At 56.7% G+C, this 12,467-nt stretch overlaps 1 protein-coding gene across 2 annotated transcripts in view; it reads left to right on the top strand.

Annotated features, from left to right (window-relative positions):
- The window catches only part of Mrtfa (myocardin related transcription factor A), a 138,384-nt gene that overhangs the window by 123,558 nt on the left and 2,359 nt on the right, over positions 1-12,467 (top strand). For both annotated transcript variants that reach the window (XM_027927488.2, XM_027927543.2), the window contains 7 exons: positions 3,156-3,331; positions 3,851-4,000; positions 6,224-6,474; positions 6,657-6,828; positions 7,844-8,866; positions 9,122-9,274; positions 9,664-9,724. In XM_027927488.2, coding sequence (XP_027783289.2) covers positions 3,156-3,331; positions 3,851-4,000; positions 6,224-6,474; positions 6,657-6,828; positions 7,844-8,866; positions 9,122-9,274; positions 9,664-9,724 — 1,986 coding nt within the window. The remainder of the gene's footprint in view (positions 1-3,155; positions 3,332-3,850; positions 4,001-6,223; positions 6,475-6,656; positions 6,829-7,843; positions 8,867-9,121; positions 9,275-9,663; positions 9,725-12,467) is intronic.

The raw sequence follows: 12,467 nt of genomic DNA on the forward strand, positions 1-12,467 counted from the left end.
TACTTCAGGTCCTAATTGGAAGACCCAGATTGTGACCTGTGCTTCTGATGGACAGGTTATAATCACAGTTCCCATGACCCCGCTTTTGGAACTTGATAATTGGTTAGGACATCTCAAGAACTTGGAAAAGTACTTACATTTACTGGTTTATTATGAAGGGTGTAAAGGATACAGATGAGTGGCCAGATGGAAGGGAGGCCCAGGGCAGGGCTGGTGGGAGGGGTTGGAGTCCTTATCTCCTCTGGACCCACCACCCTCCCAGCGCCCATCAAATCTTGCCCAAGAATTTATTTTACAGAGGTGGATCTGCAGCTTCTCCCACTTCCCCCTCACTGCCTCTCTGGAGGTGGGTGGTCTTTCCAGTCTACTTGAACTTTGTGGCAGTGGCAGCTGCCATGCTGGCCCACCTGGACCTGATACTCCTTTCTCCATTTGACATAGGAGCCCTTAGAGTTCACTGATTTTTTTTTTTTTCCCCCTGCATGTTTCCTCCCTCATCTCAATATTTTCCTCTTCAGGCACCTCAGAGTCCCTGGTTGCAGGCTTCTGGGTGGCCAGGCCGGTTCTGGACTTCGCAGCCCAGACTCAGCAACATGCCCGGCCTGAGCAGTCTTGAGACTGTGGAGATGGATGTGGTAGGATTTGTGCTTTTAGAAAATCCAGTCTTGACATGAGAAGACCAGTGTATAAATAAGTGATTTCTTATGCCAGCTCAGCATAGTAGAAGGGCTATGGCCCTGTGGGGCAGCTGCATCACTTGCCTAGTGGAGTTGTTGGCACGATCCCACGCAGTGACAGACAGGGCCCATCATGGTCCTTGGTGCCTGGAGAGGCCCACAAAGTGGTGGCTGCTGTTGGTAGTGGTGATGCTCACTGCAGACCACTTGGCAGCTAGTGGATGTGTGCACTCCGTGCAGTGGGACTGGCAGAGGACAGCTTTCAGGGAGGGGGACAGTGACAATGACTGGGGAAGCACCCCACACACACATACACAAGATAGCACATTTGCACTCAGCCTGGAACTTGAACAAGAGATTGCCTAAAGGAGGAGGTCCAGAGGGACATCTTGGGCAGAGTGACAGTCAGACAGTAGCCTGGAGGCCTGGTGGAGCACAGCTGGCTTAGGAGTCTGGCAGGGAGGGGCTCATCGATGATTTGAGACAAGGAAGCATTTGCCAGAAAAGCCAGGTTGGATTGTTGAGGGGACAGGAGGCAAGGAGGTGGCAACAGCAGCTGTGTGTCTTGTTCATGGGCTCATGCCTGAGAGGGAGGTGCCAGGTTGAGCTGGGAGTCTGGAGCAGGTATATGGACTGAGAGGAAGCAGGTGCAGGAGAGGCTGAGGAGCTGAGGCAGCAGTTCCAGGGGAACAAGGGGAGGAAATTGAACCCTGCATCCAGGTAGAGGTTTGGTTCTGGTAGGAGAAGCAGGGCTGAGGACAGGAGAGGAGGCCTGCTAAGAGGAGGCTGTGGTCCCCCTCCACGCGCACCTTCACATGCCTTTCCTTTGGAAGGCCACCCACAGGGGTCGTTAGCATTCACGCCAAGCCCACTCCTCCAGGAAGTCTTCCCGGGGCTCTCCCCAGCATGTCCTTGGCTTCTGCACTTCCTCAGCACAGCATCTGCTCCACTCCAGGCTGCTGAAGCAAGCCTTCAGAGGTCAGGGACCCTGACTCTGCCCCCAGTGCCTGCCTGGCCCAGGAGAGAGGACAACAGAGTCTGGCCTGGCTCTGGCCTGCCGAAGCCTTGCTCCTCCCCAGCATCCCTGCAGCTTCCTCCAGTTGCACTAGTCCCATGGGAGTTGCAGATTATCTGGGCCAGGTCACCATAGCCACATGCTAGACTCCATGCAGCTGCTGCCCCACAGCAGATCTCCACCCTGGAAGTGAGAGCTTGTGAAAGTCTAAATGTATGACTGGTGCAATGCGCAGGTGGTCGGCAAGCTCCCGCCCTCTGGGCATTGCTCTCCTGGCCCATTACTGTAGTTGGCCAGCAAGGAGCAACTCAGCTGTGTCCTCCCAGGTCCAGGGTAGGAGAGAGCCTCAGTCCGTGGCCCTGGAGAGGAAGAGGTTGCTGGGAGCCTCACGCCCAGACAAACCCAGCCTGAGCCATCGAGGCTTGTTCCTCTTCCTCATCTGAGGTCTTCCCACCATAGCACATCTCCCAAGGCCTGACAGGCCCCACACCCTGCTTTCTCCACGCCTTAGTTCCTCCTGTGTGGGCAGCTGACGAGTTTGACCTGCCACGCACCTCTTCCCACAACCGCATTGAGGTGGTAGTTGTGACATGACGCTTGAAATACCCTCCTTGCCTCTGTCCCCCTCTTTCCTTCCTCTTGTGGTCTGAGATACCCACGCTGGGCCTTGTGGATCAGGAGCGCCATGCGGAGCTGTCCTTCCCCACTTCCCAGCAGCTCTGAGATGACATGTATACACTGTGGTGCTATGTGGTCCTGGGTCCAGCCAGGGCAGTTATGGGCAACAGCATGTTTCTTTTGCTACCTTTGCTGCCAGACGCTGGGTCTCTGAGGGTCACTGACCTCTAAAGGGGCCACCCTACTTCTGCTGATCCTCTTTCACTGCAGGTGCTTGCCCACCTAGGATGCCCTCCACTCTGACTTCAGAGCCGAGCTCCCTGTATTTGTTTGGCCTTTGGGGAGTTGAGTCAGCCCTGAGAAGGCTGTCGCTTGAACTCTGTGGCCCCGCACTGACAGACACAGGGCCTCATTGTATGCTATGATCATGGGGAGCAGAACTGTGTGGCCGTAGGATAGGGTAAAGTACACCCCACAATGGGATGTGGATGAGGCCAGGAGGCAGCCTGCATCTTCCAGGGTGGAGCAGGCTGGAGGGATGAGCAAAGGGTTTGACTTTGAAAACTGAACACAGGGTACAGTTACAAGCAAGAGACTCAAAATTAAGGCTTCCTTCAGCCCAAGGAAGTACCACAAGGGCCTCAGAAGCCTTTGCCAGTCTGTTTCAGACTCCTGGCCCTGACCTTCCTCACGCTCTCTTGCACCAAAGAAGGCAGAGTGATGCCAGTCTCCCTTTGTTTGTCTGCATCATGGGTGAAGGGTCAGGCCCTCTGCTGGGACAGCCTTTCTTTCTGTCCAGCTATTGTGGGGACCACAGTGGAATCTGACTCTGGCTTTGGTTTCAGTGGGCCAGGTGAATTACCCGAAAGTAGCAGACAGCTCTTCCTTTGATGAGGACAGCAGTGACGCCTTATCCCCTGAGCAGCCTGCCAGCCATGAGTCCCAAGGGTCAGTGCCATCACCCCTGGAGGCCCGAGTCAGCGAACCACTGCCCAGTGCCACTTCCATGTCCCCCACTCAGGTAAGCTTGCCCACTCCCAGATACTGCTGCTTCCCCACACTTCTGGGGGCTGTGTAGTGTAAGCTGTCCCCTAGGCCACATAGGTGGCTCCTGCTCTGACACAGGGGAGCCAAAGGGTGTTGCCTGGTAGTCTGGGCACTCGTTGCTTGGGTTTCCAGTGGTGAGGAGGGAGGTGTTGACAGTGGCCCTCCAACTCTGGCAGCCTGAGCAACCTTGGGCCCTAGAGAGGGCCAGCGGGGCAGGCCATCTTTCCTGTAGACGCACAACCTCCCTGCCCCCCCCCCCCCCCAAAATCACTCCTTCTCAGTGCCTCCTGGCCCCAGTGCACTTGGTTCAGCAAGACGCCACCACCCCACCAGGCTGGTCACGCTTGTTCTTTTTCCCCTGGTCTTGGCCCATCATTTGCCCTTTGGCCACGATGGTGTCTGAGGAGGTGGCTGCCACCCCCATTGCTGGCAAGGTGGGCTGGGCACGCTTTACCTGGAGGTGCTGATGTCCTCACTTCCCCTCCTCTTTCAGGTTCTTTCTCAACTCCCTATGGGCCCGGATTCTGGAGAAACGCTTTTCTTGTCAGAGCAGCCTCCTCTGCCTCCCCCGCCTCTGCTGCCCCCCAGCCTCACCAATGGAACTGCTGTCCCCACTGCCAAGTCCACTCCCACGCTCATTAAGGTACAGTTATGCTAGCAGTTGTACCATCCCCTTCCCCATGCCCCTCAGAGCCCTGTGGTGACCTCATTCCAGCTATGGGGACAGCTGCAGGGGTGGAGCACATGTCCTCTACCAAGGTGCCTGAGGGAGTCTGGACGTACCCTCCGGGTCTCTCACCTATGGTGCTGCTTGGAGGCGCAGTGCTGGTGAGCACGGCCTTTGCTGCAGACTGGCTACGTCATAAAGAGGAGAGGTTTATTTTAGCTCAGGTACTGGAAGGTCTAAGGCCATTTGGTGTTGGCCTTGGTGCTGGCAGAGTCCCAGGGCAGTCAGGGCATTGCATGGTGAGAGATGAGAGCGCACACATGTGTCCTGGTGTTTCTTGACGAAGTCACCAGGGTCTAGTCAGGAACCCACCCAGATGACCTTGTCTAACCCTAATCACCTCCCGAGACCCAGTTCTAAGCACCACAGGTAAATGTCCATCCTCTAACACAGTGGGCTTCCCCTCCAGCCTGAGTGGGGGGTGGGGGACAGGCCACTGTAAACCACAGTGTGCTAGCCGGGCCGGCTCCTCGGCTCTTGTTCCCACTCTCATCCATGAAGAGGCACCCACACTCTACCTCCTCACTCCGCAGTGCCTGTGGCATCAGAGAGCCCTGTGCTTCAGGACAGGCCTGTGGCTGGCCCTGTTGCTGTTGGTTTTCTTTTTCCAAGACCTGACCTGAGGGAAGGAGGGAGGGTGGAGGACACTGCTGGCCTTGCATGCACAGAAGCCTCCTGTAAACTCGGCAGTAGGGAGGGCCACCCTGGGTCCTGCAGCCCTGCAGAACCCCCCGACTTCCAGGATTTAGGGGGCTCTACCCCCAACTTGCTTTCCTCTCCTGCTTTCTGTCCTGTCCTTTGCTCTTCTCTAGGCTCCATCCTCACCACAGACCCTGCGCCTGGCTTGACCACCCCTAGCCACCTGCAGCTCCCCTGGCCACAAGTCTCAGGAGAGGCCAACACATCCTGGAGGCTACCTTGTCTTCATTCTTAGGCTTTTGTTGAGCCCTGGCTTGGCCCTGGAGGCTGCCTGCCTCCCAGGGAGATACCCCCAGTCCTGCCTTTTTTGGTGCATGGCTGTGTGTCACCTCTGGAGGCTGTCCCCCAGCTCCTGTGGCCTGCGCTCCAGCTTCTACCCCAGGCTGAAGGAGCAGTCAGCCACCTCTCCTCCCAGCTTCAGCTGACGCCTGTCAGAGCCCTCTCAAACCTCTGCTCTCTTTCTTACCCTTGCTGATGTCACAGCCCCCCCACTCCCACCCCCAGCTCTTCTCTTAAGCTTGCTCCTCAAGACACCCTGTGGTCTTCGTTTGACCACCACACATTTGCATATGAGTGGTCCCTCTGTGCTCTCCTCCTCCCAGCCCTGGCTCCTCACCCACACACGTTCATGTTCTGTGTTCATGCCTTAGTGGATCACCTCCACCCAACCTTTTGTGTTACATTGCCACCTTGGTTGAGACCTCAGCTGCTCCTGCTTGGTCTTGACCCTGCTGTTGCCCTCTGCTCAGACACTTCCTGGCTCCCCACACCCTTCAGCTCTCCCCTGCTTACTCTTGCTGTCCTCCATCTCTGCCTTCCCTGCTCTAAGGACAGGCCTTCCAAGCATGACCTGCTGGCCCTTCTTGGTCAGCCTCTATCCACTGACCCTTGTGGATCTCTGGCTGTGCCAGCTGGGAGCTTCTGGGATATAAACAGGGTCATGATCCAGGTCCTGGCTAGATCAAGATGGTCACTGTACGTCCTTCTGTGAGCTTCTCTCTGTGACTTCTCTGAGCCCGTTTCTCCTTCCTTCTTTCCTCCCTCCCTTCCATCCATCTGTCAGACTGAACCCAGGAGCGCTGTACCACTGAACCACGTCCTAGCCCTTTTTTATTTTTTATTTTGAGACAGAGTCTTTCCAGTTGTTGGGGCCTGGCTAAGTTGCTGAGGCTGGCCTTAGCCTCCTGAGTTGCTAACCTGCCCCCTCTGGCATGGCCCTTGCTCCACAGACCAGCTGTGGTTTTGCCTCCTCTTGTCACCCTCTGCCTGGGGGCACAGCAACATCTGAGCCTGTGTGTTCAATCGAGGTTACCTACAGGCCACGCAGCTCTGTTGGTTGAAGAGGCTCAGTTGAACAGGAGGAGGGTGCGCAGGTGGGGCTTTCTTAGCAGTGTCTCCCCGTCCCAGCTAGCCCCAACGCTGTGTCCCCTGTTTCCTCAGCAAAGCCAACCCAAGTCTGCCAGCGAGAAGTCGCAGCGCAGCAAGAAGGCCAAGGAGCTGAAGCCAAAGGTGAAGAAGCTCAAGTACCATCAGTACATCCCTCCGGACCAAAAGCAGGACAAGGGGGCGCCTGCCATGGACTCCTCCTACGCCAAGATCCTGCAGCAGCAGCAGCTCTTTCTGCAGCTGCAGATCCTCAACCAGCAGCAGCAGCACTACAGCTACCAGACCATCCTGCCCGCCCCGCCCAAGTGAGACCCATGCCCCAGGGCCGGGCCCCATTGGAGGGTGCCACACAGGACCTCCCTGGTCTGCCTGCAGGGCCTGGGCCCCACAGTCCTCCATCCTAAACCTGCAGCCGGGGTTCAGGCTGCTGCCTGCAGGGGCCAGTGGTGATGCTGGCTTGGCTCACTTCCACCTTTTCCTTTCTCAGGCCAGCAGGTGAGACTCTGGGGGGCTGCGGGGCCCCTGCAGTGCGCAGCCTCTCTACCACCAGTGGTGGCTCTGGATCAGGCCCTCCAGGACCAGGTGGACTGACACGTCAGAACAGCACCCCCCAGACTGGCAAGCCGGGAGCCCTGCCAGCCAACCTGGACGACATGAAGGTAGGTGGCAAGCCATCCCCTCTCCACTGGCAGACCCGAGCCCCTGCCTCCTGGCCTCTCCCACAGGTGCTGGATTTTATACAAAGAAGACACAAGGCCCAGGAACCCCAACTGTGAGAGGCAGAACAGGGCTCCAGGCTCTGGACTGCAGTGACAGGGCCACTTGGAACCTACCCTGGGGCCTGTCTGAGGCCATGGCAACATCCTGAGGTCACTTCCCCCAGCAGCCCACCAGTCAGTCATGTGCCTCATGTCTTCCTGCACCTCTGCGGTGCAGGTGAGCAGCGGGTCTCTTCCTCTGGGACGACGGGCCAGGCAGAGGTGTTGGGAGACAGCAGCGTGCCCAAGGCTGCAGGCCTCTCAGAGGCAGCCAGGGTGTGCAGCCCCCTGCCCCTGAGTGCCCGCTGAATCTGCTGTTCTCTGCTGCAGCTTGCTCTGGGTTCACACTTAGCTCATGTCCTGGGGGCCTTGAAGTGGCTCCTTCGGTGCCCATCAAAACATGACCAAATTCTCCCTGGAGAGCTTGTTCCCAGGATCAGGTGGGTCCCTCCTGCATCCTGACCCAGACACCAGCAAGATGAGGCTCATGGAGACAACTAGCATGGTTTGGGGGTTTAGCCTGAGTTTTAAGTCCTGGCCTAGCCACTCATCGCTACCTCTGTGATTTTGAAATTGTTTTTCCGGGTGGCTCAGGCTCTTCACCTGTAGAATTTAGTTCATCCAGTGAAGTATTACTGAGCACCAAGCACCATGCTGGAGGCTTGGGGGAAGCACCTGAGCCAGCACCTGCTGTGGTTAGGATGGTGAAAGGAGGACCCTGGGAAGGGCTGGAGAGTGCTTCACAGGCCTGCTGGAGAGCCCGGGGTCTGCGCCTGCCATGGCCAGGGGCCCAGGGGCACGAGGCCTGTCTCGCAGACTCTTCACCCTTCTATCTCAGCAGTCTGTCCTGCTGCCTGGGTCCATATCCCTCTGTTCCTTTCCCAGCCCCTGGCCACCCTGACTCTCATCCCTGCAGGTGGCGGAGCTGAAGCAGGAGCTGAAGCTGCGGTCACTGCCCGTCTCAGGCACCAAGACAGAGCTGATTGAGCGCCTGCGAGCCTACCAAGACCAAGCCAGCCCAGCCCCTGCAGCCCCCAAGGCTCCTGCTGCCACCTCTCTCCTGTCTAAGGCTGGCGAGGTGGTAGTTGCCTTTCCAGCAGCCCGACTGAGTGCAGGGCCAGCCCTGGTGGCAGCAGGCCTGGCCCCGGCTGAGGTGGTGGTGGCGACGGTGACCAGTAATGGTGTGGTCAAATTTGGCAGCACGGGTTCCACACCCCCAGTCTCCCCCACCCCCTCAGAGCGCTCACTGCTCAGTACGGGTGATGAGAACTCCACGCCTGGGGACACCTTTGGTGAGATGGTGACATCGCCGCTGACACAGCTCACCCTGCAGACCTCACCACTGCAAATCCTTGTGAAGGAGGAAGGTCCCCGCACCACACCCTGCTGCCTGAGCCCTGGCGTGCGTGTGGAGATGGAGGGTCTGGACAAGGACCAGATGCTGCAGGAGAAGGACAAGCAGATCGAGGAGCTGACGCGCATGCTCCGGCAGAAGCAGCAGCTGGTGGAGCTGCTCCGGCTGCAGCTGGAGCAGGAGAAGCGGGCCCAGCAGCCCACCCCAGCTCCCGCTTCCACCACGGCCCCACCCAGCACCCCCGTGAAGCAGGAGAAGAGCTTCTCCAGCTGCCAGCTGAGCCGCCAGCCCCCAGGCACCACTCACCCCTTCAGCCCTGGCCTGGTGGCCCCCACTGCCAACCACAGAGACACTGGTGCCCCAGTCCTAGGGCCTCCAGCTGTGGTGGTGAAGCAGGAAGCCATGCCACCTGAGCCGGAGGTGGCCCCTACCCCTCAGCTGCTCCTGGGCCCACAGGGCACTGGCCTCCTCAAGGGGGTCACCCCGCCCACCCTCATCACCGACTCCACAGGGACCCACCTTGTCCTCACTGTGACCAATAAGAATGCAGACAGCCCTGGCCTGCCCAGTGGGAGTCCCCTCCAGGTAGCTGGGGCGGAGGAGGGCAGGTCTTGGAGAGCTTGGGGGTGGAGGGGAAAGTGACAATAACTGGCACCATGGAATGGGAGACAGCCACCCCTGAGAAAGGCTGTAGAATTCTCGGGGTAGAATCAGCCCAGAGAAGCCATCGCCTGTGCTGACCCTTTGCAGGATTAGGGGCCAATGCTCGGAGTCCCTTCTAGGAGAGCTCCAGAGCCCTGCTCCCCTTCAACCACTGTTCTCCCCTATTGTCCCAACCAGCCCTTGTCCCAGCCTGGCTCTCCAGCCCCTGGCCCACCTGCCCAGATGGATCTGGAGCACCCATCACAGCCCCCTTTTGGGACTCCAACTTCTCTGCTGAAGAAAGAACCTCCAGGCTATGAGGAGGCTGTGACCCAGCAGCCCAAACAGCAGGTGACAATGACAGGACTTGGCCAGGGTGGGTGGTACCCTAGGACCACCTGGAGGGATGGACAGGCAGAGGCCAGTCTGTGGTCAGGAGGCCTTGGGGAGTTACTGGTACAGGATAGGCATCTGATCCTGGGCCACAGAACTGTGGTCCGGCTGCCCATTTGGGGACTGGGGTGCGGGTGTCTAGGCTCAGGCCAGGCCTGAGGGTCCCCTGACCTAGATTTTTATTTTCATCTTTTTTTTTTTGTAGTTGTTTATGGACAGCATGCCTTAATTTTATTTGTTTATTCTTATGTGGTGCTGAGGATGGAACCCAGTGCCTCACACGTGCAAGGCAAGTGATCTGCCACTGAGCTGCAGCCCCAGCCCTTTTATCTGGTTTTGTCCCACAGGAAAACAGTTCCTCAAGCCAGCAGATGGATGACCTGTTTGACATCCTCATTCAGAGTGGAGGTAAAGCCCGGACCCCCAGCCTCCCTTTGTTCACAGGTTATCTATATAGCTTAAGGTGGTTTGGTTGATTTCTCTTTGCTTCTTTCTTTTTCCTGTGCTGGAGATGGAATCCAGGGGCGCTTAACCCTGAGCCAACATCCCCAACCCTCTTTATTTTTTGAGACAAGGTTTTGCAGAGTTACTTAGGACTTCACTAAGTTGCCGAGGCTAGTCTTAAACTTGATCCTCCTGCCTCAGCCTCCTGAGTTGCTGAGACTCAGGTGTGCACCACTGGGTCCAGCATTGATTGATTTCTTGAACACTGGACTATACAAGGGCTGTGATAGTGGAGTCCTTCTGTAAATGTTCCTTTTACTTGGCCCCCAGGACACCTTGGTGAATGCAAGAGATTTTCACCTTTGTGGAGCTCAGTCCAGGGTGGGAGAGAAACAGCAAATATAATGAATAAGCTCAATGTCTGGACCAAGAGCCGGTGGTGTTAGGACAGAATGCAGCGAGGGAGGGGGCGGTGTGGAGGTGTGGCCGTGGAGAGGCTCAAGAGCAGCCCCAAGCAGGGCACCATGAGGCCACTGCTAGGTGCTCTAGGGGTGGTAGCGGGGTGGTGGGGGATGGGGCGGCAAGGAGGCCTCCTGGCCCCAGGGTGGTGTGCGCAACCCAGAGCGGAGTGGTTCTGTTGGGTGTGACCCAGGCTCTTCAGTGCTGTGGAAGTTGTGGCCATGCAGGGACCTCTGTCAGGGGCAGGGGCCTGGGCCCTGGAGAGTGGGCCTTTGGTTTGTGTTCTTGTGCCTCAGGTGTAGTGGGGAAGTCAATGGCCAAGGATGACTTAGGGCTGTGGCCTGAGGCCTCAGGAGGTTGCCATTGCCCAGGGCCATGTGGGGTGCAGCCTCAGGTGGGGAGATACTTGTCAGGAGGCAGCTGGGTGGCCTTGGGGTGGTTGGTTCCAGTAGGTCTGGGCTGGAATCAGTGGTGCCCAGAATTGCAGTTGGAGCCAGTTGTCTGGAGATTTGAGCCTGTTAGAGCAGGAAGGGTGGGCGCCAGAGCCCTGGCCTTTGTGAAAGAGAGGGACAAGTAGATGAGGCCAAGCAGTGGGAAGATATGACACCCTGGAAACCAGCATGGGTAAGGCGGGTGAGGTCTGAGACCTGAGGTGGGGAGCAAGCATTGTGCTGTCACCAGCGGTCACGCTCCCTGGGAGTTTTCTTGCAGAGCAGGGGCAAGGAACTAGGGCAGGTGGGAAAAGCAACAGTTTGTTTGCCGAGCACCATCACACACAGGAGGTGGTATGGTGGGGAGGGACCCCCTTAGCTTAGGGAGAAGGGCCCTGTGGCTGGAGTGGAGGGGTCAGCTTCTGGGAGGAGTGTGAGGACTTCCATGGTGGCAGTAGGAAAGAGGGCAGAACCCGTGGTACAGATGTGGTGGGTCTGTAGGGTTCATGCACCAAGCGTGGAGAATCCTTTCTGATGGGTAGGATTGAGTGCAATGGGACAGGTGACACAGAGCTCAGCCACAGAACAGTGTACTTAAAAAATGGCGAAGTTTGTGACAGTTTATAAAATAAGGGCTCAATGATTCTCAGGCCCCAGGGGCATCTTCAGGTACAGGCCTCGTGGTGGGGCCTGAACTGTTTCTGACCAGTGCAGGTGACCCAGAACCTGCTGATGTGGAACTTGCTGGGCTGGGAGCCGAGAGGAGGAGAGGCCTCGGCTTGAGCTCTGGGTGCCACCGTGTCCACAGCGAACCTTGGGAGGGATGCTGTTGCCCAGGAACAGAGACTGAGGAGGAAAAGGGGGTGATCCTTGAATTCTAGTATTTTAAAAAATGGCAGAAAAACAGATGAGGTGTGGCCTGCCTCAAAAGGTCACTAAAGCGGCAAGAATCCCGAGAGAGGAAGGTATTTGAAAGTGGCAGGTGGTGATGGCTGGAGGCTGAGGCTCCTTGTCTAGTGAAGCAGCTGCAGGGGAAGGTGTTCAGTTGGGACAGTAGGGACCTAGACTGGGGTCAGGGAATAAGCCTAGTTCTATGTAGTAACACATTCATTATTGTGATAAGTAAGATGTATATAATAACAGAATCTGCCATTCTGACCACCTGTAAATATAAATTCAGAGGCATTAAGTATGTTCTGATGTGTGCCACATTGCTTCCGGAACCTTCTCACCCCAAACTGAAACTGTATCCATTAGATAGAAACTCCACATTCTCCTTGCCCACTAACCCCTGTTCTGCTATCTCTGATTTTGACAAAGTGCCTCACATAAGTGGAATCCTAGTTGTCTCTTTGTGGTTTATTTCACTTGGCACTGGGTCTTCAAGGTCCATCCGGTCATCTGTCGGTGGACGTGGGGCTGCCTGAGTTGCTGTGAACAGTGCTGTCATCCTGAGTGTCTCTCTGAGATACCACTGCTTTCCATTCTTTGGGATGTGTACCCAGAAGCAGGACTGCTGGATCATATCGTTTGTTTTTGTAGAGCCTACCCAAGCTTTTTCCCTAAGTAGCTGGACCATTTTACATTTCCATTAACAGTGCACTAGGGTTCTCATTTCATATCCTCACCAACGTTGACTTCCTTTTTGGTGTTGGAGATCAAACCCAGGCCCTTGTGCATTCCAGCCATGTGCTGTACCACCTCCCAGCTCCTTGCCACTCCTCCTTCTCTGTTGTTTGGATAATAGCCACTCTATTGGGTATGAGGTAGAATCTCATGTTTGGATTTGCATTTCCCTGATGACTGAGATGTTGAGC

Source organism: Marmota flaviventris, chromosome 3 (assembly GCF_047511675.1).
Source record: "Marmota flaviventris isolate mMarFla1 chromosome 3, mMarFla1.hap1, whole genome shotgun sequence".
Lineage (NCBI taxonomy): Eukaryota > Metazoa > Chordata > Mammalia > Rodentia > Sciuridae > Marmota > Marmota flaviventris.